The sequence below is a fragment of the Hydractinia symbiolongicarpus genome, chromosome 10 (genome assembly GCF_029227915.1).
Source record: "Hydractinia symbiolongicarpus strain clone_291-10 chromosome 10, HSymV2.1, whole genome shotgun sequence".
Classification (NCBI taxonomy): Eukaryota; Metazoa; Cnidaria; class Hydrozoa; order Anthoathecata; family Hydractiniidae; genus Hydractinia; species Hydractinia symbiolongicarpus.
In genome coordinates, this window is record NC_079884.1 from 13,611,104 (window position 1) to 13,639,068 (window position 27,965).

At 39.7% G+C, this 27,965-nt stretch overlaps 1 protein-coding gene across 1 annotated transcript in view; it reads right to left on the minus strand.

Moving 5' to 3' along the window:
• Window positions 1-27,965, minus strand: part of LOC130613152 (uncharacterized) — a 46,137-nt gene that overhangs the window by 8,284 nt on the left and 9,888 nt on the right. The window contains exon 10 of the mRNA XM_057434478.1: window positions 47-27,964. Within this exon, the coding sequence (XP_057290461.1) occupies window positions 47-27,964 (27,918 nt within the window). The remainder of the gene's footprint in view (window positions 1-46; window position 27,965) is intronic.

Genomic DNA, 27,965 nt, shown 5'->3' on the forward strand with positions numbered 1-27,965 from the left:
AAAATTTAAACAGTTCAATTTAATGTAATTACTTAAAATGACGTACCTATGCTATTAATAACAAAATTTCTTCTAGCGTCCGAGGATTCAATTGTGTAGACGTAGCCAATATTTGTTGGTCCAGCAGAAGTTGAGATGATGATTTGATTTACTGGATGATCTTCATAAACTGTAACCACGTAGGTTGCATTCGTAAATTTAGCTGCATTTTCTGGTATCACTTCGATAATCACAGTTGCCTGACTTCCCCTTGAAGTTGAATCAGCAACAGATACATTAAATTGATACGTTCCGACGTTGAGTTTTTTGTTAACTAATACAACATTGCCTTGCAACCTGAAGGCGTTATCAGGAACAGGAGTTATGATATTATAGAACATGTTGTCTCCATCTTTATCTGTTGCTGTTAGTGTCAAAACAGAATGGCCGATAAATGCTAGTTCAGATATGGTTTTTGTGTAGATTGCTCTGTCAAACACGGGAGGATCTTCATTTATGTTTTGTACATTTACAATGATTTGTGTCAAAGCTTTATCATTCTCGCCGTCAGTAGCTACAACTATCAAGCTATATTTGTTTTGTCTTTCAAAATCCAAAGATTGTGCCAAAGTCAAGTTAAATCCGTTTAAGGAAAACTCAGGGAAAACGGTCGATGAATGAAAGCTGACGGAGACTGGTGATCCAGGTATTGTTTTTGTTACATCTAATGGAAGCAGAATACTGCCAACACGCCTGTTTTCGGGTACAAATATTTCGTAAATGTTTTTGCCAAACTGTGGAACACTTTCATTAAATGGGATGACAGTGATTGTAACAGTTGAATCCGTTGATTGCGACGGAGAACCGGCGTCTTTCGCATTTACAGTAAGTGTGTATTTGTTTTGTGTGGCTGCGTTTAATTTTCCAATAAGACGAATTTGACCATTTTGATTAATGGTAAACTTTCCGGTTTCATTTCCGTTCGAAATGCTGTAGGTTACACGACCATTTAAGTTAGCGTCGCGGTCTCTTGCTGACACGACCGTCAAAAGAGTGCCGATGTTTGTGGTTTCCAGTACAGATATGCTGTGGTCATTTTGCCCTGATACGAATTCAGGTACGTTGTCGTTTACATCAGATACATCTATTACAACATGTGCAGTACCAATTAATTGTTGATTTCCAGAATCGGTTGCTCTGACAGTAAATGTATATCTAGTTTGTGATTCATAGTCTAATTGACCAACCAAAGTAATAAGGCCATTCTGTGAATTTATTGAAAATCGATTTGAGTCAGCATTGTTAATTATCGAGTATGTAATTACATTGCCAGTCCTATCACCATCTGTTGCTCTAACGCTAAAGAGCCCCGTATTTATGGCTGTGTTTTCTGGGTATGTTCTGTAGTAATATAAAACATCAAATTTTGGTTCATTATCGTTTACTTCGGTAACAGCAATACGTAGATTAGCATTGTTTGACGATGCCACATTTCCACCATCTCTGGCTGTTACTGTAATGTTATAATTTTGTCTTGCTTCATAATCCAAGGATCTCTGAAGAACAACATTGCCATTGTTGTCAATGGAAAATGTTCCACTTGGATCAGCTAAATTGTAGACAATCTGGCCACCAACCCCTGTATCGCGGTCTGTTGCTGCAACTCTAAATATTGTTGTACCGACTAGCGCAGCTTCAGATATCCTGTTGGTATACATAGCTGGTTCAAAAACTGGAGCATTATTGTTTGTATCTTCTATGTTAATGATTACCAAAACAGCTCCAATAAGACCCAAATATCCTCTGTCTGTCGCAATGGCCACCATTTCATATCTATTTTGCCGGGAATAGTCTAGTGGATTTTTAACAAATAGAGCACCATGTCCAAGTGCGTTTGGTCGCATTTCAAAATCTGTTTCCGTTGTTAATAAGGTGTACGTAATTTCACTATTTGGTGAAGTTTTATCGTTGTCCAAAGCTGTCAATATTTCTATGATCTCTCCGACTGGTTTAGATTCGCTGATATTAAAAACGTACATGCCGTTAATTGTGTTAAATCTGGGATGGTTGTCGTTCCAATCTGTTATTCTAACCGTCACTGTTGTCTCTACAATGTCATTTCCCTCCTGCAGACGTATGCGTAAGTTAAACACTGGTGTTCGTATTGTTTCAAAATCAATTGTATCAGCCAGAGTAATTTTGCCTGTATTATCAATTGCAAATTTACGTGGGAAGTTGCCACTGACTATACTAAAAGTTCTTGTCTGGTTGAAATCAGTTAAATCGTCATCTTTCACAGTCAGTTGGTAAACTAGGAAACCAACTTGTTCTCTTTCACTCACATTCACACTAATTGGAGATATTGGGAATACTGGAACGTTGTCATTGAGATCGTTGACACAGATGCTTACAACAGCTATATCTCGCCGACCTTCATTATTAATGGCATTTACCAAGAAGTTGTAACTTGCTTTACTTTCATAATCCAATGGTTGCACTAAGTCGATTACACCTGTTTGCTCGTTTATCGTAAAGGGTGTCCGTTCTTGTTGATTTCCTGCTAAAGAATAAACAATAGAACTTCCTGCAATAGGATGAGAGTTTGCAGCATTGACTTGCAACAGATTGGTTCGAATTATATTTTCATCAACACAAGTGCGATAAAAATGAGTACTAAATACGGGGGTATTAACTGGTACGTTTGTCTTATGCACGTAAAATACAACAGTTGTATCTCGTGTTTGCTTTGGAGAGCCATGATCCTCTGCACGTATGACATATGTATATTGTGTTTTGACACGAGCATCTAGGTTTCCAACTAATGTGATCACTCCATTACTGTCTATCGCAAATGTCCCAACACCGTCTCCTCCGATTTCTCTGAACGTGACTCTTCCATTTTCACCAGAATCATTATCAGACCCGCTAAGTTTTGCTACAACGGAGCCTGGATAACTTCCTTCTGAGATATTGTACACAAATTTAAGAGATGTAATAGAAGGCGTGTTGTCATTAACATCCAGTACATAAACCTTAACCAACGCCCTTCCGGTTTTACTGTTGTAGTTATCTTTTACTTCAACTTCAAAAACGTACAGTTTTTGCATTTCGTAATCTAAAGGTTTAGTATTCCTGATCATACCAGTGGTTGCATCAACAGTGAATGTTAAAGAGTCATTACTGGGTACAAGTGAATAAATAAATGGTCCTTTTTTCGGTTCTAAGCTGTCTGCTGTAACTCTCACTACATTAGTGAACAGTGAAATGTTTTCATAAACTTGTGCAATGTAAAGATTTTGGTTAAATGTTGGTTGGAGTTCGCTTACATCACTGATATAGATGCGGATTGTGGCATTTTGTAGCGTTGATAATGATGGAGAACCGCCATCTTCAGCTTTGATTGTGTATTCATAGTAATTTTTTGTTTTAAAATCCAGGGGCTTATTAAGTTTCAATAATCCATTGTTGTCGATAACGAACGTGTCATCTGCCCCACCTGCACCACTGCCAGCTAAAGCTACTGGACTTATACTGTAGGTAATGATCTTTCCAGAGGGACCTAGGTCTTTATCGCGAGCAGCCACAACTAAAACAGTAGAGCCTGGTAAGGTTTTTTCAGAAACAGTAATATTGTAGTCAAGAATTTCAAAGAACGGATTTTCGTCGTTGCGGTTGGTGACATCAATTTTTATGATTTTTCTTGCACTTAGGTATGGTGATCCCAAGTCTTGAGCAATTGCCACAAATTCGTGGTGGCTACCTTGCTCGTAATCGAACGGTTTAATAATGGACACGATTCCATTTACTCTGTTTACTGCAAGATAGCCTTCAGGATATATTCCAGTGTATCTTACAATGCGATTTATGCCAGAATCAGTGTCGTTGGCAAATATTGCACCAATTTCTGTACCGTTTTGACCTTCCAATACTGTTCTCTGAATAGGACCGTCAGGATAGAATATTGGACGATTGTCGTTGTAATCTAAAACTCTTATCAAAACTGATACACGATCAGATTGTAGTCGTGGGTTACCTTTGTCAATTGCTATTACCTGGAACTGATAACTAGATGTAAATTCCCTATCTGGGTCTTGGAGCACTTGTATGCGCCCATATTGATCAATGGAGAAGTTACCAAATTGGAAATTACTGATTAATTGATACTCAAATTCACCGTTTAATCCGCTGTCATCGTCTTTTGCTATAACAGCATAAATATAGGATGGAACAGAGACAACTTCCGACATGGTGAATTCGTAGACTCCTGGTGATGTTGTTCCAACAAAATATGGTTTTTCATTCACATCAATTATGTTTATTGTAACTTGAGCAAAGTCTGATGCGCCTCTTTCATTTTCTGCCTTTACCATGAAATTATATATTTTTTTCTTGTTAAAATCAGCTCGAGTTTGTTGGTTGATAATAGCAGATAGTCCGGCTTGTGTGAGCGAAAATACATTAGCAATATCACCAGCACCGGATGCGATGTTATATGTTATTTGGCGGCTGTTATATACACCTGTATCTCTTGCTAGAATTGTTCCAATTACACCGTTTAATGATTTTTCTGGAATTGAGTAATTGTAATGTTTGCTTTCAAATTGAATACCAGCTAGAACAACTCTATGAACATAGACAAGAACAGTTACATTTGAATGCAGTGAAGGTGACCCTTTATCTGATACTTTCACGACCATTGAATAGAAGCGTTGGGCGAAGTAATCTAATTGCCTGTCTAATCTAATAATCCCGGTATTTGAGATGGAGAAAGTGGATGGATTGGTAGGATTAAGTATGGTGTATTCTAATTCTGCGTTCTTTCCCGTGTCAGCATCTTTTGCAAATACCACTGCGATGTTACTAAATACTCTGGTTGCTTCAGAGATATTAACTGTGATAAGGTTACTTTCAGGGACAGGGGCATTATCGTTCATGTCGTTCACTTTCACGACAACTGTTGCAATTGCTGTTAAGTTTTCCCTCACTTTATCTGACGCTTTAATACTGAATATGTAACTCTTCTTTGATTCGTAGTCAAACGGCTTTCTTGCAAATATGAGACCTCGACCATTACTTGTAAATATTGTGAAATTTAGAGCATCTTCTGTGTTATCTGGTAATGAGTATGTTATATCGCTGTTCACAGGTGTGCCATCGCTGTCTACCGCTCGTACGTTCAATATAGCTGCTGAATTTGCACTGTTCTCATTTACCTCCACGGTATAGATGTTGAGGTCAAACACTGGTTCTCTGTCATTTACATCAGCTACATTCACGATCACAACTGCTGTGTTTGCGCCACTCTGTCCGCGAGGATCTGTAACATTCACCACAAATTGGAATTTTCTTTGATCTAGCTGCTCATAATCAAGTTCTTTGTCTAACTTTATAACATTATTTTCGATACGGAAAAATCCACGTGCTCCTTCGCTAACTGATTGTATTTGATACAAAAGATTACCATTATCGTCTTTGTCTGCATCTGTGGCTGATATAGTAATAATAGACGAACCAACCAATGCCTTTTCAGATACAGTAATGCTGTAGAGCGACGGAGAGAAAATAGGTTTGTTATCGTTTACATCAGTAATAATGATATCAACCATAGCACGATTCGTCAGGAAAGGTGTTCCTCTGTCTTGAACAATCACAACTAGAGAATATTTCTTCATTCTTTCATAATCTAAAGAACGGGAAACTTTAATTGCACCTGTCAGTGGCTCCACCTCGAAATCTGTTGTGTTTTCCAATGCCGAGTAAAGAAGTGATTTTGTTAATGATCCTTGGTCGTTATCTTGTGCGGAAACGACTGTTATTGTTTCGCCTACAGCTGTATTTTCGGAAATTGTTATTTGATAGTATGACTGCGAAAATGTTGGCCTGTTATCGTTGACTTCAAGTACCGTCACGTATACCATTGCGTTGGGACTAGATGACAAACTTCCTGAATTTAAAGCTTCTACTTCAAGGGCATAGGACCTGATGTTTTCATAATCTAAGTTTCTAGTGACAGTTAATTTTCCGTTTTGGTCAATGGCAAACTGAGACAACCTGTCACCTGATGCGATTCTATAAAAAACTTGGGAGTTGTCTATATCAGTTGCATACAACGTTGCCACTAACGTTCCTTGTGGTACTGATTCCAGCAAAGTGACATTAAATTGATTAATTGCGAAGACAGGACGATTGTCATTGACATCAGTTATTGATAAGGTCAAACAAGTGTACCCTGCAAGTGGGTTATCCCCTAGATCTATTGCCTTAACTAGACAATACTGAAATCTTTGTGATTCATAGTCAAGAAGTGATGATGTTGTTACTCTACCGCTGACAGGATCGATGCTTAAGCCATTGCATGATGGTCCAGAAAGTAAAGAATAACGAATTTCCGAATTTTTGCCTTTGTCATTATCAAATGCAAATGCGTCAACCACAAAAGTTCCATTAGCAGCTGTTTCTGGTAGTGATCGAGTATAACAATTAGGTTGATTGAACGAAGGGGCGTTATCATTTACATCAAGAATGTGAATTTCGATTGATGCCGGTATATCTGCATTATTTAAGCCATCGTTAACCATAGCAGTGAATTCATATTTGTCCTGCAGTTCTCTATCTACCGTGTTGGCAAGGAAAATCTCACCTGTATCGCTGTTAATTCTGAACTTAGTTAAATCATCTACATCGTTTACATGAAACATTGTGTAGGATAATCTAGGGGTAGGGCTAATAACTTTCAGTACAAGTACGGACGTGCCGATTAACGTTGACTCAGGTATACTGATGTTATATCTTATTGGATTAAAGATAGGTTTGATATCTGGTCTATCTAAAACATTCACCACAATGTTTGTTGTGAGTTGACAGGGAACGGATCCAGAATCTGTAGCTTTAATAACAAAACGATATTCCTTTTGTGTTTCATAATCTACAGAATTCCTTAGAGACAGCAGGCAATCTTGACCATCCTTTCTAACGTTGAAAAATTGTACAGCTAAAGGTTCATCGATGCTACAGGTAATTTGGTTATTTGCAATTGTTCCATCTCTATCGGTTGGTCGAACCCTTAGAACGCTGAACCCAGGAGTCTCTGATTCCGAAACATTAGCAACATAAGTATTCTGCTGAAATTGAGGACAGTTGTCGTTGTAGTCTTGTACAATGACAGTTACTTGTGCTGTGTTGGTAGAACTTAATTGTCCCGCCCCGGTGTCTTGAGCAGAAATTCTTATCGTATGCACCTGGTTGGTTTCATAATCCAATTGACCTATTAAACTAACGACACCTGTCGAAGGATTAACAGCAAATAAGTTGGTGTCACCTGCAACAATAGAGTACCTCACATTTCCGTTAATTCCATCATCCCGATCTGTGGCAGTTACCGTTACTATGTTTTGATTAATTGATGTTGTCTCCGATACGGTTACCTGGTAGCTGGGTAACAAAAATATGGGTGCATTATCGTTTATATCGGTTACTGTAACAACCAATTCTCCAACTCCATTTGCTGTAGGACCACGGGATTGTACAGTGAGGACATGCCGTTCTCTGGTTTCACGATCTAATGCTTGTCGTACTGAAATGACACCCGTTGTATCGTTGATGGAGAAAAAGTCGTTTGACTTCCCAACCAAAAAGTAACGAATGTTGCTGCTATTTCCAGTAAATGGATCAACCGATGAGACTCGAGTAACAAAAGTCCCTATTTGACTATTTTCCGGGACATTGACGTCTGAGGTGGTTACGCCAGTGTAGGACTTGTGTATGTAAAACGTAAGGGTCGCATCATCTGTTAAAGATGGATTACCGGAGTCATATGCTTGCACATTTAACGAATAATTGTTTTTTCGATAGTAGAAGATATGTTTGGCTAGGGTAATTTTTCCATCTGGATTAACTACAAATGTACCATCTCCACCAATTATTCTGAACTGTACAAGGCCGTTCTGATAACTGTCTCTGTCAGTCGCAGATAAACAAGCTACCGTTGAGCCAGGTAAGGTGAATTCAGTGATGTTGTATATTCTGTTAGGAAGAGTAAACACAGGTGCATTATCGTTAACGTCGTCGATGTGAATAAAAACTGATGCTCTGTTCGTTTTGCCGTTGTTACCATCCCTTATTTCAACATCAAACGTGAAATTATTTTGCTGTTCATAATTGAAAAATTGAGTTGTGCGAATTTCCCCAGTCGTTGGATTGATCGTGAACTTCGACGTATCTGGAAGATTAGATACAATACTATACGTGAATGGACCTTTGACTGGTTCGTTGCTATTTCCGGTCACAGTAAGCACTAGAGTGCTTAGACCAGTTGATTCGGGTATTCTGGCCACATACAAGTTTTGCAAGAAAAACGGTTGAAGCTCGCTGTAGTCAGCGACGTTAATAGTTACTATAGCAGGGTTTGTGGTGACTTGAGAACCTCCATCTGTGGCAGATATTTGAAGTGTGAATTGCTTGTTGATGTTCCAGTCTAATGGTCTGTTAAGGGTTAGGCGTCCCGTGTTATCAATACGGAAGTAGTTGCCTGCGTTTCCAGAAGTTATTGTGTAGCCTGTTACTTCACCAAATACTCCAAGATCATTGTCTCTTGCGAATAAAGTTAATACAAGTGTGTTGACTTCTGTCTTCTCCGATATGGTTAAGTTGTATAGTGTAACAGGGAAGTAGGGTATGTTGTCATTCACATTAATAATTGTAACATTAAAACTTCTCATACTACTAAGATAAGGAGATCCCTTGTCCTTAGCCACAACGAAAAGTTGGTAACTTTGTATTCTCTCGTAATCTACGTTCCTTGCAACAGTTAATTGGCCTGTTGTAGGGTTTATATCGACAATTCCCTCTGGGTGAATAGAGAATTCAATATTTCTGTTCAATGCATCAATATCACCGTCGGTGGCTGTGACTCTTCCTAATAGTCGACCGTTCTCATTTTCTGTGATTTGCAAGTTGTTTATTGGATTTATGATAGGTCTGTTGTCGTTGCTGTCTATTACAGTTACAAATACATTGGCAGTATTTGAAAGTTTTGGGGTTCCTTTATCTGTCACTATAACTTGGAAGCTGTAGAAGTTAGTTTGCTCTCTATCTAGCGTAACGTTTGTCCTGATCCGTCCATATTCATCGATGGTGAAGAATTTCTCTTGCCCTGAATTACTTTGGATTGAAAATGATTTTTGACCATTTGGTAATAATTTGTAATCATTTTCATCTGTTACAACAGAGTATATGTACGTTCCAACAGGTGTGCTTTCAGACACACTGACAGTATACGGTAAGTTGACAAAAAAGGGGCTTTCATTTACATCTATGATAAAGATTGTGACGAAACAGCACACCTTGGAACCTCGTTCGTTGCTGGCGCATACCATAAAATCGTAACGAGATCTCGATTCATAATTAGCTGGCTGCATCTGTATTATTTCACCGGTGTTTTTGTTGATTTGGAAAGTGTTTGATATGTCTGCATAATTTGATTCAATTGTATATTGGATGTTTCTGCTGGTGTAGTTACCTACGTCGATCGCTCGAACAGAACCAACCGTATTGTTTTGTAACTCAGGTATAGTGAAAGTAATTGGGCATGATTGCACAAAGTTTAGTAAGGTGAAGTTGACTGGATGTACATAGATAAGCACTCTGGAAGTTCCTACTAGAGAAGGGGTACCTTTATCCGCTATAGTTACTGTGAGGTCATAACGATTTTGTACGTACGAGTCTAACGGATTTTTAAGAGTGAGTCTTCCTGCATTATCTATAGTAAAACGATTGGAAGGATCCCCAGTAATAAAGTATGTTAGTTCGCTATTGCTTCCAGAGTCTGCATCTCTTACTGATACTACTGTCAATAACGATCCAGTTCTAACAGTTTCTGATACATTTAAAGTAATTAAGGATTGCAATGGCGTCGGGGTGTTGTCATTGAAGTCCGTAATGAATACCTTAACTAAGGTAGTTCCAATTAGACGATCTCCTGTTGTACTCTGGTCTTCTGCTTCAACCTCAAAACTGAAGAATTTTGTTTTCTCATAGTCAAATGCAGCATTTGTAAATATAAGTCCCGTTTGAGTAATTGTAAAATTTCCGGAATCTTGACTTGCTCGTAATCGATACACAATTTCATTGTTAGGCCCAGATATATCACGGTCGTTGGCGGCAACCGTGTTTCCAACGAATGACCCTCTTAACGTATCTTCACGTATGTAAAAGTGATACTCGCCGTTGACAAAAACAGGTTGATTATCGTTGACATCTACGACGGACACAAGAACAACAGCATTGTTAAGAGAGCCAGCTTGAGGTGCTCCCTGGTCATGCGCAGTAACTGTTAGGTTGTAACTTCCCGTCTGTGTTTCACGATCTAAGGTTGCAGCAAGTGTTATGATACCAGTTGATCTATCAATTATAAATCTGTTGTTAGTGTTTCCGGCTGTAATATTGTAAACAATTTGACCGTTTGTTCCTTTATCCATATCAGAAGCAAACACCCTAGTTAAAGAAGTCAAAAGTGGTGCTTTTTCAGAGACACGGACATTGTAAATTGTTGGGTTAAATATTGGCGAATTATCATTAACATCAGTGATAAATATGTCCACTAACGCTTTTCCAAGTCTTGCAGGAGAACCTCTATCTGAGACAATTGCGACAAGATTGTAAACCTTTTTCTTCTCGTAATCCAATTTTGTCGCTACTCGTATCTGTCCAGACGTCTGATCAAGAATAAAGTCATTCGTGTTTTCTAATGCAAGGAAAAACGTGGAGCCTGTATTACCACCTAAATCATTATCCGATGCAGTAAGCGTGAGAACAATCTGCCCGATAGCCTCGTCCTCTGGAATTGTTACGTTGTAAGACAGTCTGCTGAAGGTTGGGTTGTTATCGTTTACCTCCAAAACTTTCACATAAACAATCGCGTTTGGATTGGACAGCTGAGTATTATCAGTTGCTCTTATTTCCAACTGATATCCTCTCACTGATTCGTAATCTAATGGATTTTCCAAAATTATTCTACCGTTATTATCAATGGAAAATGCGTTTCCAGTGTTTCCATTAACAATTTGATAAGACAAAACGTTGTTAGAATCTTTATCAGATGCTAAAACTTGAATAATAAAAGATCGCCTTGGTTTATTTTCCAACACGCTTACGTTGTATATCGCAGGATTAAATACAGGTGGATTGTCGTTAGCATCTTGAACTGTTATCTTTAAGCATGTTTTTGAACTGAGAGGTGGTACTCCTTTGTCTGTGACAGTAATTATACACTGGTGTTCTTTTCTTGCTTCATAATCCAGTGCCGCTGAGAGTGTAACTTGCCCTGTAACATTATTCACGTCAAAACTACTGCAACTACTATCTTTCAAAATACTGTACGTGAAAATACCATTATTGCCTCTGTCCCTATCAAATGCGGAAACTTGAGATACTAAACTTCCAGGCAGGCTTAATTCAGACAAACCACTTTGATAACACGTTGCTTGGGTAAATGTTGGTGGATTATCGTTTACATCAAGGATGTTAACGATTATATTTGCCACGCGTGCGGCTGAGTTACTTCCGTCGAATACATTTGCTGTGAAATGATACTGGTCTTGCAGTTCACGATCAACTGCTTCTTGCAAAATTAATTCTCCAGTCTGTCTGTTAAGACGGAACTTCTTTAAATCATTCGGATTGTTTGCAGCAAATAGCGTGTAATTCAGTGAGATAGCAGTAGATTGCACCTTTAGTTCTAATACTGATGTTCCAACCAAAGTACTTTCTGGAATGTTCACGGTATAGTTTTCTGGCGAGAAGACTGGAATCATGTCAGGTGCATTAATTACGTAAACGATAATATTTGCAGTTTTTTGGCAACTTACAACACCATTATCTGTAGCCTTGACAACAAAGCGATACTCTTTTTGTGTTTCATAATCTACAGAATTCCTTAGAGACAGCAGGCAATCTTGACCATCCTTTCTAACGTTGAAAAATTGTACAGCTAAAGGTTCATCGATGCTACAGGTAATTTGGTTATTTGCAATTGTTCCATCTCTGTCGGTTGGTCGAACCCTTAGAACGCTGAACCCAGGAGTCTCTGATTCCGAAACATTAGCAACATAAGTATTCTGCTGAAATTGAGGACAGTTGTCGTTGTAGTCTTGTACAATGACAGTCACTTGTGCTGTGTTGGTAGAACTTAATTGTCCCGCCCCGGTGTCTTGAGCAGAAATTCTTATCGTATGCACCTGGTTGGTTTCATAATCCAATTGACCTATTAAACTAACGACACCTGTCGCAGGATTAACAGCAAATAAGTTGGTGTCACCTGCAACAATAGAGTACCTCACATTTCCGTTAATTCCATCATCCCGATCTGTGGCAGTTACCGTTACTATGTTTTGATTAATTGATGTTGTCTCCGATACGGTTACCTGGTAGCTGGGTAACAAAAATATGGGTGCATTATCGTTTATATCGGTTACTGTAACAACCAATTCTCCAACTCCATTTGCTGTAGGACCACGGGATTGTACAGTGAGGACATGCCGTTCTCTGGTTTCACGATCTAATGTCTGTCGTACTGAAATGACACCCGTTGTATCGTTGATGGAGAAAAAGTCGTTTGACTTCCCAACCAAAAAGTAACGAATGTTGCTGCTATTTCCAGTAAATGGATCAACCGATGAGACTCGAGTAACAAAAGTCCCTATTTGACTATTTTCCGGGACATTGACGTCTGAGGTGGTTACGCCAGTGTAGGACTTGTGTATGTAAAACGTAAGGGTCGCATCATCTGTTAAAGATGGATTACCGGAGTCATATGCTTGCACATTTAACGAATAATTGTTTTTTCGATAGTAGAAGATATGTTTGGCTAGGGTAATTTTTCCATCTGGATTAACTACAAATGTACCATCTCCACCAATTATTCTGAACTGTACAAGGCCGTTCTGATAACTGTCTCTGTCAGTCGCAGATAAACAAGCTACCGTTGAGCCAGGTAAGGTGAATTCAGTGATGTTGTATATTCTGTTAGGAAGAGTAAACACAGGTGCATTATCGTTAACGTCGTCGATGTGAATAAAAACTGATGCTCTGTTCGTTTTGCCGTTGTTACCATCCCTAATTTCAACATCAAACGTGAAATTATTTTGCTGTTCATAATTGAAAAATTGAGTTGTGCGAATTTCCCCAGTCGTTGGATTGATCGTGAACTTCGACGTATCTGGGAGATTAGATACAATACTATACGTGAATGGACCTTTGACTGGTTCGTTGCTATTTCCGGTCACAGTAAGCACTAGAGTGCTTAGACCAGTTGATTCGGGTATTCTGGCCACATACAAGTTTTGCAAGAAAAACGGTTGAAGCTCGCTGTAGTCAGCAACGTTAATAGTAACCGTAGCAGGGTTTGTGGTGACTTGAGAACCTCCATCTGTGGCAGATATTTGAAGTGTAAATTGCTTGTTGATATTCCAGTCCAATGGTCTGTTAAGGGTAAGGCGTCCCGTGTTATCAATACTGAAGTAGTTGCCTGCGTTTCCAGAAGTTATTGTGTAGCCTGTTACTTCACCAAATACTCCAAGATCGTTGTCTCTTGCGAATAAAGTTAATACAAGTGTGTTGACTTCTGTCTTCTCTGAGATGGTTAAGTTGTATAGTGTCACAGGGAAATAGGGTATGTTGTCATTCACATTATTTATTGTGACATTAAAACTTCTTATACTACTGAGATAGGGAGATCCCTTGTCTTTAGCTACAACGAAAAGTTGGTAATTCTGTATCCTTTCGTAATCTACGTTCCTTGCTACAGTTAATTGGCCTGTTGTAGGGTTTATATCGACAATTCCTTCTGGGTGAATAGAGAATTCAATTTCCCTGTTTAATGGATCAACATCCCGATCGGTGACTGTAACTGTGCCTAATACCTGGCCGTCATTATTTTCTCTGATATTATAGTTATTTATTGGATTAATAATAGGTCTGTTATCGTTTCGGTCTACTACACGTACAATAACAGTTGCAGTACTTGATAATGAAGGCGTTCCTTTATCACTCACTCTGACTCGGAAGTTATAAGAATTGGTTTGTTCTCTGTCCAACGTAACATTAGTTCTAATCCGTCCAAATTGGTCGATGGCGAAGTACATTTCCTGACCTGGTGTTGTTGGTTCGATCGAATACGTTGACTGTCCATTTAAAGAGGTATCTAAGTCATTGTCCTCACTAACCACTGAAAAGAACACACTGCCAACGGGAATCGATTCAGGAATGGTAACCTGATACACATTTCCTACAGTCTGCACAAATCTTGGTCTCTCATTTACATCTAAGATTTTGATGGAGACGTGACAGCAAGCTGTGGAACCCCTCTCATTGCGTGCACAAACCATAAATGCGTATCTATTGCGCGATTCATAATTAGCTGCGATATTTTGTATTACTTCACCTGTTGTCTGATTAAGTCTAAAAACACCTTGTAGGTCCTGTATATTAGATTTGATTTCATAGACAAGGTTTTGGCTGGTGTAATTTCCAGTGTCAGTGGCCTTTATCACACCAATCACCCCGTTTACCTTGTCTTCATCTATTTGGTACTCAATAGGACATGATGGATTAAATGCAAGTAAAGTCAGATCAATTGGATGCACGAACACAGTTACGTCAGTTGTACCTGATCTTGGAGGGCTACCACCATCTACAATAACAACATTTAAGTCATATCTATTTTGGGAGAATGAGTTTAGTTGTCTTTTGAGGCGCAGGTTTCCATTTTCGTCAATAGCAAAATGATCTGTGGTATCCCCATTTATCACGTATGACAATTTTCCGTTTGATCCAGAATCTTTGTCTGTAGCAGGGACAACGGTTAGCACCTGTCCAACAAAAGTAGCTTCAGAAATGTTCAAAACTATCTTTAAATTAGAGGGTATTGGCGAATTATCATTTATATCGGCAACGTAAACCTTGACTAAGGCACGTCCTTTAAGTTCTTCATTGCCATTATCAGTTGCTTCAACTTCAAAGTTGTAAGATCTGATGGTTTCGTAGTCAAAACTGGATCCAGCAGCAGCCACAATCACACCATTTTGAGAGATAGTAAAGTTTCCAGAATCACTATTCGGTACGATTGCGTACCTTCTTTGGTTGTTAGAGTTCGTAAAGTCTGAATCAGTAGCAATAACTCCACTTCCAACAATGCCTCCGCTTGGAAGATTCTCCAGTATTGTAAACTCATACTGACTCAATGTGAACACAGGTTGTCTATCGTTTACATCGACTACACTGATGATGACAGTTCCAGTATTGACACTGTTAATTGGTGTACTTGCACTATCCGTGGCGGTGATTGTAAGCACGTAGGAGTTAGTCCTGGTAGTTTCTAAGTCCAAGCTCTGAATTACGGATACCTCTCCTGTATTTTCATCTATCGAAAATCTTTGGGTGTTTCCATTCGAGATTCGGTATTTAACTTGTCCATTTGTACCAGAATCTTTGTCCGTAGCAGTGACTCTTGTTATTATTTGGTTAATTGGTATTTCTTCTGATATTCTAATTGTATATCTATCTGGAGAAAACTGTGGAGCGTTATCGTTTGTGTCTGTTAAGAAAATGTCAACTAGTGTTCTGCTCCTCAGATCCTTGTTTCCTAGGTCAGCTGCAGTAGCTACAAGATGATAACTTTTTTTCGTTTCGTAATCTAGAGGTTTTTCTACACGAATAATTCCACTTGTTTCATCAAGAGTAAACATTGTCGTATTGTCCAGTGCAATATACCTCACAGTGCTAGTTAATATACCGTGGTCAGCGTCAGTTGCATCAATTGTTAGAACAGGTGATCCAGGAGTTGTATTTTCGTCTATTGTTACAGAGTAGTACGATTTACTGAATGTTAGTCTGTTATCATTGACTTCAGTTACCGTTATATTAACAATGGCATTACGCTGAGAAAATTTTGAAGAATCTGTAATATCAATAGCACGTATTTCCAATGAATACTTTTTAATGCCTTCGTAATTAACCGGACGCACGACTTTGATAAAGCCACTGGAATCTATGTTAAATGTATTTCCAGTATTTCCACTTACAATCTCGTATCTAAATTGAGCATTACGACTTGTATCACCGTCTGTTGCAATTACCCGCGTTGCTATTGTGTTTGTTGGGACAGATTCTTGTATCGCAGCGTCATAGAAAAACTTCTCAAATACAGGTAAGAGATCGTTTGCGTCATTAACTGTTACAACTAAACAGGTAAAAGCTGAAAGGGAAGGATTTCCATTGTCAGTGGCTTTTACAATACATACATGATTACGTTGAGTTTCGTAGTCCAGAGGACCTGTTGTAGTTATTACAGCAGTTCTGGAATCAATCTGGAATAACGGACAAGGAGGTGAAAATGAATAGGATAGATTAGCGTTCTCCCCACTATCCAAATCATTGGCTTGTATACTAGTCACAATTAAGCTGCCTAGCCCCTCATTCAAAGTGCTTTGAACGCATGTGTTGCCATTCGGGAAAGTCGGTACATTATCATTGACGTCTAACACAGTAACTCGGATAATGGCATCAATTGGTGCCGAATTAAAACCATCCGTTACGGAGGCTGACAACCTGTAAAAATCTTTGATTTCTCGGTCTACTTTATTCTTCAGGACAAGCATTCCTGCACCTTGTTGAGAAGAAAGAAGAAATTTGTCGTCTTCGTTGCCTGATTTTAGTTGGAAAACAAGATTTTGAGTACTGTCAACGACGACCAATTGCAACAATGAAGTACCAACCAATGTACTCTCGGGAACAGTGATGTTGTACTCCAGTGGATTAAATCGTGGCTTCAAATCGGGGAAGTTAAGAACTGTGATCTCCACATTTGCAGTTCTGATATACTTGACATCTCCCTGATCTGTGGCTATAACTGGAAAGTCGTAGCGTGTTGTTTGTTCAAAATCTACTTGTTTTTTTAACGTGATTTGACCAGAAGTAGGGTTAATTGCAAAGAACTCGCTTGCAAATGGCTGATTAATGCTGTAACGTATATCTCTGTTCGGAGCAGTCGCGTCGTTGTCTGTTGCCGTTACTGTCATTATGAATGTGTTAACAGGTGCTGTTTCATTGACAGTGGCTTGGTAAAGAGCCTGATTGAAAACTGGGAAATTGTCGTTCACATCCTCCACGGTCAATTGGATTAGAGCATTTTGAGAGCTTTGTAATTGTGGGTTACCATTGTCTCTGGCCGAAACAGTGACGGTATACACATTACTTCCTGGCATTTCTCTGTTAATGCTGTTCAGGATAGAAAGTACACCTGTGTTAGGGTCAATAGTAAATAGATTTGGCGTAGGCTGAGATTCAATGGAGTATGTTATTCTATTGTTGCCATTTGCGCTGGAATCCATGTCCGCGGCTCTCACTTGAAGAAGACGTTGACCTGGCAGCATATTTTCGTTCATTCGGAGGAAATAAGCCGATCTGTCAAACACAGGTGCATTATCATTAACGTCAGTGACTGTGACAATGACCTCGTCGACCGCAGATGACGTTGGACCTTTGGCTTTCACAACTATGGTATGCTGTTTCGACGATTCGTAGTCTAGTCCGTTGCGCAGTGTTATTACCCCAGTTGTAGCATCGATTTGGAATCGGTTGTTTGAAATAGGCCCTACGAGGGAGTATGTAAAACCATTGCTATTTCCAGTATTTGGATCAACCGCTCGAACTGTTGTTATGGTATTTCCAGTAGGAGTATTTTCAGGTACGGCTACATCTTGAGCCGTTATCACTGCGGTAGCTTCGTGAATGTAGAACGTAAGTGTGGCTTGACTTGAGAGAGTTGGCGTACCTCTGTCTGTAGCTCTCACGGTAAGTTGATAAACACTATCAGTGTCAGCATTTAAGTTGTTTTTTAAGAAGATTGTACCATCAGATGCAACAGTAAATACATTCATACCATTACCACCTGTAGCTGTAAAATCCACCAATCTGTTAACTCCATCATCTGCGTCTGTTGCCCGTAGAGCAGCAACAGTTGAGCCAAGCAACGTGTTTTCGGTAATGTTATATATTCTATCGGTTGTTGTGATTATTGGAGTATTGTCGTTAACATCTCTTATTCTAACAACCACTAGCGCTGTTCCTGTTTTTCCATTGTTTGTATCTGTCACCTCAACTTCGAAAGAGTAAAAACGTTTACTTTCGTAGTCAAGGTTTGATGTTGCTGTTAAGACCTCAACCTTGTCACCGGTTTGTCTTAATGTAAAGGCTTGATGATCAAGGTGGTTTACACCTTGTACTTTTCTAAACGTTAAGCTGTACGTTGGCTCGTTGCTCGTGGCATTCAAAGTTAAGATACTGGTCGAGAGTGGAGTATTTTCATCAATAGTAACTAGATAGGAGCTAAGAGAGAAGAAAGGTTGCCCTTCGCTATAATCCTGAACGTTTATTGTCACTGTTGCTGTGTTATCACTAGTTCTCGAAGGAATCCCAGCGTCTGTTGCTCGCACTTGAAGTACATATTGTGGTGTATTTGTAGTTGCAAGGTCTAATGAGCTTTGTACAACGATATTTCCATTGCTGTCTATTCTGAATCTGTTTCCAACATTGCCACTTATTATTTGATACGAATTAATATTTCCAGGTGTTCCTAGGTCGGCATCTGTGGCAACCACCGATAACACAGTAGTAGCAAGGCTAGTTTTCTCTGAAATTGTTATCACATACGCTGTGTTTGCGAAAGTTGGAGAGTTGTCATTTACATTTTCGACATTTAGTGTTATGTTTTGTGGAATCGAGGTCAAATAAGGTGTTCCCTTGTCTCTAGCAACTACCACGAACTGATATTGTTGTCTCGCTTCATAGTCCAAGTCACCCACTACACTGACGCTTCCGGTATTTTTGTCGATTGAAAGAATACCTTCGGGAAAGATTCCTATATATTCAACCTGTGCATTAGTTGTTGAATCGCGGTCTGTTGCCGTAATGGTGGCAATGTTTGTATTCTTTCTATTTTCAGGTTGAGAAATAACAAGGTTTTGATTTTGTATGACTGGATGGTTGTCGTTTGAATCAAGCACAGCGACGTTCACAGTTGCGAACGCTTGCATTGGTGGCGTTCCTCCATCTGTAGCCACTACGTTAAAAGTATAGGCCTGGATTTGTTCAAAGTCTAAATTTCGTTCCAAAATGATTCTTCCCATTTGATCGATTCTAAATACTCCATTGTTACTTCCACTTGCTGCAATGGAATATGAAAGACGTCCTCTTGGACTAAGATCAAAGTCTGGGTCTGTTGCTGTAACAGAGAATACGAAAGAGTTTGGCAAAACATTCTCAGCTACATTGAAATTATATATACTTTGATCAAAAGCTGGTCTTTCGTTTACATCTGTTATATTTCCTGTCACAAAACAATAAGCTTGCGCATTTCTTTCATTTGTTGCTTTAACCAAGAAGCTATACTGGTCTTTTACCTCATAATTTGCAGGGTCTCTTATCGTAATTACACCATTTGGCTGTAGTGCGAAGATACCGATATCTCCCGACTGTACTGTGTATTGCACATTTTGGCTGGTGTAAACACCACTGTCTCTGATTGAGAATTCTCTTCTAAAGTTTGCAGGAGCTGTATTTTCTGGTATGGAGAATTGTAAAGGACAGCCATTAAACGATATTCCTGGCACGGTAACTCCGAGCACGCGAAGGTTGACGGTTGCCGAACTTGTTTTCGGCGGAGCTCCTTTATCAGAGATCTGCACATTCAATGTGTAAGAAGGCTGTGCAAAAGCATCAAGTTTTTGCTTTAGTCTTATTGTGCCTGTGTCATCAATAGAAAATGTGGGATGGTTTAAGGTATATGTTAGTTGCCCGTTTGTGGTGCTGTCCTTGTCAGTTGCGAAAATAGTTACAATAGGCGTGCCAATAAGCGTTGCTTCAGTGATGTTTAGATTTGTGACGGACGTTATAGGTATTGGTGTGTTATCGTTTTCATCTAATATTTGTACCTTGACTAATGCTTTGCCAATTAATTTATCTGTAATCGAGTTGTCGATGGCTTGTACATGAAATGAGTATGACGTTCTATTTTCGTAGTCAAGCGCAGTATTGACAAATAATCTGTTCCGATTCATTAGAAAATATGAAGAATCTGCACTTGGAACAATGGAATATGTGAGAATATTATTGCTGTTCGTAGCGTCACTGTCTCTTGCAGTTACAGCAAGAAACTGGGCTCCTATTCTTTCATTTTCCCTTATTGATACTTCGTAAATATTTAAGTCAAATATCGGCTGATTGTCATTAACGTCTACAACATCAACGATTACTACAGCATTGTTGGTTCCGTCACGATTTCCATCATTCACTCTAAAAGTCAATACATATTGACTTGCTCCGGGTTCTCTTTCCAGGGTTTGGTCCAAAATTAGGTACTCTCCGTCCATTCTGAAATGAGAGTCTATTGTACCAACGGAGGAGTAGGTTAAAACAGGTGTATCTTTGTCGGCTGCTTCCAGTTTCACTAACGTCATTCCAACAGGAGCTTTTTCAGAAACCCTTACGTTATAATTATTTTTTTTGAAAGCAGGTGCTTCGTCATTAATATTGCTGATCATAATATCAACAAGCGCTCTATTTTCTAGGTAAGGTACGCCTTGATCCCTGACTACAGCAACCAGTGAATACATAGATTTCGTTTCAAAATCTAAAGCTTTCGCTACCTTTATAGTTCCATCTGGATCAATTGAAAAATCAGTTGTGTTCTCTAGAGCTACAAAACTGAAGATGTTGGTGTTAGGGCCTCTGTCGTTGTCACTTGCAGTAAGCTTCATGACCACTGAATTTACTGCTGTGTTCTCTGGTACTGTTAAAGAATAGAAATACGTTTGTAGGGTTGGTCTGTTATCATTTACTTCCTCAACGATAACTTCAACGTAAGCTGAAGGGTTAGATGTTCTCTGAGTAGGAGTGCCTCTGTCAGTAGCAGTAACTTCTAGTAGATATCTTTGTGTTAATTCGTAATCAAGTGGGCCAATCAAAGTTATTCTTCCCAAGCTATCAATTAAAAAGTTTCCTGGGTTATTACGGATGTTATACGTTATGGCTCCATTCAAATCGCTATCTCTGTCTGTTGCAAAAACAGTAGCGATCAACCTTCCAACTCCAGCGGATTCTTTAACTGTTACGGTGTAGTTTAGAGGGGAAAACACGGGTGAGTTGTCATTTGCGTCCCCAACTGTTACAGAAATGCATGTAAATCCACTTAATTGAGGGTTTCCATTGTCAGTAGCTTTTACAATACATACATGATTACGTTGAGTTTCGTAGTCCAGAGGACCTGTTGTAGTTATTACAGCAGTTCTGGAATCAATCTGGAATAACGGACAAGGAGGTGAAAATGAATAGGATAGATTAGCGTTCTCCCCATTATCCAAATCATTGGCTTGTATACTAGTCACAATTAAGCTGCCTAGCCCCTCATTCAAAGTGCTTTGAACGCATGTGTTGCCATTCGGGAAAGTCGGTACATTATCATTGACGTCTAACACAGTAACTCGGATAATGGCATCAATTGGTGCCGAATTAAAACCATCCGTTACGGAGGCTGACAACCTGTAAAAATCTTTGATTTCTCGGTCTACTTTATTCTTCAGGACAAGCATTCCTGTACCTTGTTGAGAAGAAAGAAGAAATTTGTCGTCTTCGTTGCCTGATTTAAGTTGGAAAACAAGATTTTGAGTACTGTCAACGACGACCAATTGCAACAATGAAGTACCAACCAATGTACTCTCGGGAACAGTGATGTTGTACTCCAGTGGATTAAATCGTGGCTTCAAATCGGGGAAGTTAAGAACTGTGATCTCCACATTTGCAGTTCTGGTATACTTGACATCTCCCTGATCTGTGGCTATAACTGGAAAGTCGTAGCGTGTTGTTTGTTCAAAATCTACTTGTTTTTTTAACGTGATTTGACCAGAAGTAGGGTTAATTGCAAAGAACTCGCTTGCAAATGGCTGATTAATGCTGTAACGTATATCTCTGTTCGGGGCAGTCGCGTCGTTGTCTGTTGCCGTTACTGTCATTATGAATGTGTTAACAGGTGCTGTTTCATTGACACTGGCTTGGTAAAGAGCCTGATTGAAAACTGGGAAATTGTCGTTCACATCCTCCACGGTCAATTGGATTAGAGCATTTTGAGAGCTTTGTAATTGTGGGTTACCATTGTCTCTGGCCGAAACAGTGACGGTATACACATTACTTCCTGGCATTTCTCTGTTAATGCTGTTCAGGATAGAAAGTACACCTGTGTTAGGGTCAATAGTAAATAGATTTGGCGTAGGCTGAGATTCAATGGAGTATGTTATTCTATTGTTGCCATTTGCGCTGGAATCCATGTCCGCGGCTCTCACTTGAAGAAGACGTTGACCTGGCAGCATATTTTCGTTCATTCGGAGGAAATAAGCCGATCTGTCAAACACAGGTGCATTATCATTAACGTCAGTGACTGTGACAATGACCTCGTCGACCGCAGATGACGTTGGACCTTTGGCTTTCACAACTATGGTATGCTGTTTCGACGATTCGTAGTCTAGTCCGTTGCGCAGTGTTATTACTCCAGTTGTAGCATCGATTTGGAATCGGTTGTTTGAAATAGGCCCTACGAGGGAGTATGTAAAACCATTGCTATTTCCAGTATTTGGATCAACCGCTCGAACTGTTGTTATGGTATTTCCAGTAGGAGTATTTTCAGGTACGGCTACATCTTGAGCCGTTATCACTGCGGTAGCTTCGTGAATGTAGAACGTAAGTGTGGCTTGACTTGAGAGAGTTGGCGTACCTCTGTCTGTAGCTCTCACGGTAAGTTGATAAACACTATCAGTGTCAGCATTTAAGTTGTTTTTTAATAAGATTGTACCATCAGATGCAACAGTAAATACATTCATACCATTACCACCTGTAGCTGTAAAATCCACCAATCTGTTAACTCCATCATCTGCGTCTGTTGCCCGTAGAGCAGCAACAGTTGAGCCAAGCAACGTGTTTTCGGTAATGTTATATATTCTATCGGTTGTTGTGATTATTGGAGTATTGTCGTTAACATCTCTTATTCTAACAACCACTAGCGCTGTTCCTGTTTTTCCATTGTTTGTATCTGTCACCTCAACTTCGAAAGAGTAAAAACGTTTACTTTCGTAGTCAAGGTTTGATGTTGCTGTTAAGACCTCAACCTTGTCACCGGTTTGTCTTAATGTAAAGGCTTGATGATCAAGGTGGTTTACACCTTGTACTTTTCTAAACGTTAAGCTGTACGTTGGCTCGTTGCTCGTGGCATTCAAAGTTAAGATACTGGTCGAGAGTGGAGTATTTTCATCAATAGTAACTAGATAGGAGCTAAGAGAGAAGAAAGGTTGCCCTTCGCTATAATCCTGAACGTTTATTGTCACTGTTGCTGTGTTATCACTAGTTCTCGAAGGAATCCCAGCGTCTGTTGCTCGCACTTGAAGTACATATTGTGGTGTATTTGTAGTTGCAAGGTCTAATGAGCTTTGTACAACGATATTTCCATTGCTGTCTATTCTGAATCTGTTTCCAACATTGCCACTTATTATTTGATACGAATTAATATTTCCAGGTGTTCCTAGGTCGGCATCTGTGGCAACCACCGATAACACAGTAGTAGCAAGGCTAGTTTTCTCTGAAATTGTTATCACATACGCTGTGTTTGCGAAAGTTGGAGAGTTGTCATTTACATTTTCGACATTTAGTGTTATGTTTTGTGGAATCGAGGTCAAATAAGGTGTTCCCTTGTCTCTAGCAACTACCACGAACTGATATTGTTGTCTCGCTTCATAGTCCAAGTCACCCACTACACTGACGCTTCCGGTATTTTTGTCGATTGAAAGAATACCTTCGGGAAAGATTCCTATATATTCAACCTGTGCATTAGTTGTTGAATCCCGGTCTGTTGCCGTAATGGTGGCAATGTTTGTATCCTTTCTATTTTCAGGTTGAGAAATAACAAGGTTTTGATTTTGTATGACTGGATGGTTGTCGTTTGAATCAAGCACAGCGACGTTCACAGTTGCGAACGCTTGCATTGGTGGCGTTCCTCCATCTGTAGCCACTACGTTAAAAGTATAGGCCTGGATTTGTTCAAAGTCTAAATTTCTTTCCAAAATGATTCTTCCCATTTGATCGATTCTAAATACTCCATTGTTACTTCCACTTGCTGCAATGGAATATGAAAGACGTCCTCTTGAACTAAGATCAAAGTCTGGGTCTGTTGCCGTTACAGAATAGACCACAGCGTCGGGATGTACATTCTCATACACGTTGAAGGAATACCCAGAAGATGAAAATGACGGTTGCTCGTTGACGTCATTAATATTGGCAGTTACATAGCAGTAAGCAGTTGCTCCTCGGACGTTTGTTGCCTTAACTAAAAAGTCGTATCGATTTCTTTCTTCAAAATTTGATGGCCCGGATACAGTGATAACTCCAGTTGAACTCACACTGAAGCGATTGGCAATGTCATTTTGTCCTGCTTCTACTGTGTATGTTACAGCAGTACTGGTCCCTGATCCTGTACTGACAGCAGTCAGTGTTCTGCTGAATTGAGCGCTGGTTGGATTGCTATTTTCATCAATCGCAAAATTCAGTGGACAGTTATTAAAAACAAGTCCTGGCAATGTGACTGGCAGCACCTTTATATTTACGGTACCAGTGGAAGATCGTGATGGGGAACCTTTGTCTGTAGCCGTCACAGTAAGAGTATATGTGTCCTGAACGGCTTGGTCCAGTTGAGTTGCTAACTTGATATTTCCATTGTTGTCAATGATAAATCCCGATCCACTGATCGTGTATGTTATATCTCCATTAGTGGAACTATCTGCGTCAGTCCCGTTGATATTAAAAATTGTCGATCCTGTAAGTGTACCTTCAGATATATTAAGATTGACAACATTTGGAGTTATGATCGGGTTATTGTCATTTCTGTCCTTTATGGTTACGACAATTAAAGCTTTGCCAGATAACTGATCTGGCGAGTTGGTGTTTATAGCTTGAACTTCGAATGAATAAGTCTTCTTGGTTTCGTAGTCGAAGACTGCATTTGTTTGTATTTGCTGACCACTGATGGAGAAATTTCCGGAATCTTGACCCGGTACAATCGAATATCTCATCGAATTGTGTTGGTTTGTATCATCTCTGTCTCTAGCCGTCACTGTAACCAGGGCAGTTCCCACGTTTTGATTTTCAAACACTGACACATGATATTCATTCTTGTCAAAAACAGGCTCATTATCGTTTACATCTTGTATTGTGACTGATACTGTTGCAGCTTGAGCGCTGTTCTGTACTCCGTCATTAACAGTCAAAGTTAAAACATAACTTCGGTCAGGAACAGTAGCTTCACTGTCAAATGAACGTGCCAAGGTTATTCTGCCAGTGGTCGAATCTAATGTGAAATGGTTGTCGAGGGTAGAACTGCTAAACCTTAGTGCATTGGTTGGTGTATCAGCGTCTGTCGCAACAAGGTCTGCAATGAGGGTTCCTACTGGAGCTTTTTCTGATACGACGATGTTGTAGAAGTTTGGAGTAAAAACTGGTCGTTCATCGTTAGCATTTAAAACTATGATGTCCAAAAGCATAGTAGACTCAAGTTGTGGTGAAGCGGTGTTTCTAACTTTCGCAACCAAAGCGTACTCTCTTTTCTGCTCGTAATCAAGGGATGCCGTATTTCTCACAACACCAGTCTGCGCATCAATTGCAAAATCAGTTGTATTGTCCAAACTGACGAACCGATATATATCTGTTAACGGCCCTCTGTCACCATCTGTGGCGTTCAGCTGAACTATTAAGGAGTTTAATGGTATATTTTCCCTTACTTCCACGCGATAATAATCAGTCGTGAATTTTGGAATGTTGTCGTTGACTTCAATCACGTTGACTGTGATTTCTGCGTTTGTCTGAGTCGTTCTACCACCTAGATCACGTGCTTGTACACCCAAAACATACTTCTGTGTTGTCTCGTAGTCTAGGCTGTTAGATAGATAAACTTCATTGTTGACAATTGTGAATTTTCCTTCGGCGTTGCCGCTGATGATGTTGAATACCAAGGCTTTGTTGGTGTCTGGATCAGTGGCTTTTAAATAAACCACTGGTCGATTAACAGAAGCACTTTCCTTCAACGATATGTTATAACTAGTTTGTGTGAACACGGGATTATTGTCGTTGATATCAGTTAGCGTCACTTCAACAGATGCATATCCTTTTAGTGATCCATTGCCACGATCTGTAGCCACGACCGTAAAAGTGTGTTTATTTTGGGTTTCAAAATCAAGTGCGCCATCACTAAAAATATCGCCGTTCGGATTGATACGGAATTTGGTGGAAGAGGGATTGAGTGGATCCTGTAAAATAGAGTAATCAATTTGTCCGTTTGTTGTTATGTCAAGATCTGTTGCCGTAACAGTCGTGACACGTGTATTGGATGGAATATTCTCCTGAACAACAGCAGTGTAGTAATTCTGCGAAAATACAGGTTGATTGTCGTTGATATCTTGGAGAGTTATAACGACTGGCGCTGGCTGAGCAGCATTTCCAACACCGTCATTCACGTTAATAGACAGGACGTAAGTTGTTGGCTGTACTTCTCTGTCCAAGGTTTCCACTGTGAAAATCTCTCCCGTGCTTGGGTTTATTCGGAATTTGCCAGCGTCGTTTCCAGACAAGATTGAATACGTCATAGTTCCACTGCTGTCACCATCGTTCGCAAAAACTCGTGTTATTGATGTACCCACGGTGGTGCCTTCAGAAATTGCGATGTTGTACGACGTTGGTTGGAATACAGGCCTTTGATTGTTGACGTCAGTTACCCTGACAACAACATCTGCTTTTTTGTGTCGAGATGTGGGAAGGCTTCCATCAGATGCTTCTATAGCAAACCTGTATTCCTTATATATGTTGTAGTCGAATGCTTTTCGTAATAAAAGTTGACCATTTGGCGTTAACGTAAAATACTCTTGAGCCAGCGTATCTGTCATAGTGTAGGTAACTTGGTTATTGAGAATGGACGCATCACCGTCGGCGGCGTTAAAGGTAAATAAAACGTCGTTTAGAGCTGTCGTTTCAGGGAAAGTGTTTTGATATAAACTTTGAGTGAATATGGGGTTGTTATCATTAACCTCTCCCACATTTATACGTACAGGTAAATTACGGATGGATGTTTTCGGAGTTGGATTTCCCATATCAGTTACCTGTACCAACAAATCGTAACTTTTTGTTCCTTCATAATCAAGTGACTGTATAAGACTGAGATTTCCTGTTACAGAATCAAGAGCGAATCGATTCTCTGCATTACCAGACAGAATAGAATATCTTAAGGTAGAATTGTTGCCTAAATCAGGATCAGTGGCGATGATTTTGACAATTACACTGTTGACAACCGAAGCTTCCGATACAGTTATCTCGAAGCCTGTGTCGGCGAACGTTGGTGGGTTGTCGTTGACATCTCTAACATTCACAACAACTTCCGCTACGGTTGAGAACTGACCATCACTTGCTTTAACAAAAATAGTATGAACGTCTCTTGTCTCTCTGTCCAAAGATTGCTTGAGCGTTACTCTTCCTGTGGAATTATCGACCTGAAACAAATTCCCTGACACCTGACCAACCAAACTGTACGTTATCTTCGCTCCTGCATCTCGGTCTGTAGCTAACGTTTCAACGATAAATCCTCCTAACGGATAGTCTTCGGGCACGTCGACGGAGTATAATGACTGGCCAAATTTTGGTGCATTGTCGTTTACATCAAGTACATTAATTCTGAAGTTGATGTCATTTATGTAAGGTCCAGGTTTTCCTGTGACTAAAGGTTCTTCTAAATTAGTAGCGCGCAGCAAAAGGTTGTAGGTTGATTTTCTTTCGTAATCAAGTTTTTTCAATGTGCTTAAGCGTACGCTGTCGGACGATGGTGCGCTAACAACGAGATCATTTGTGTCATCGCC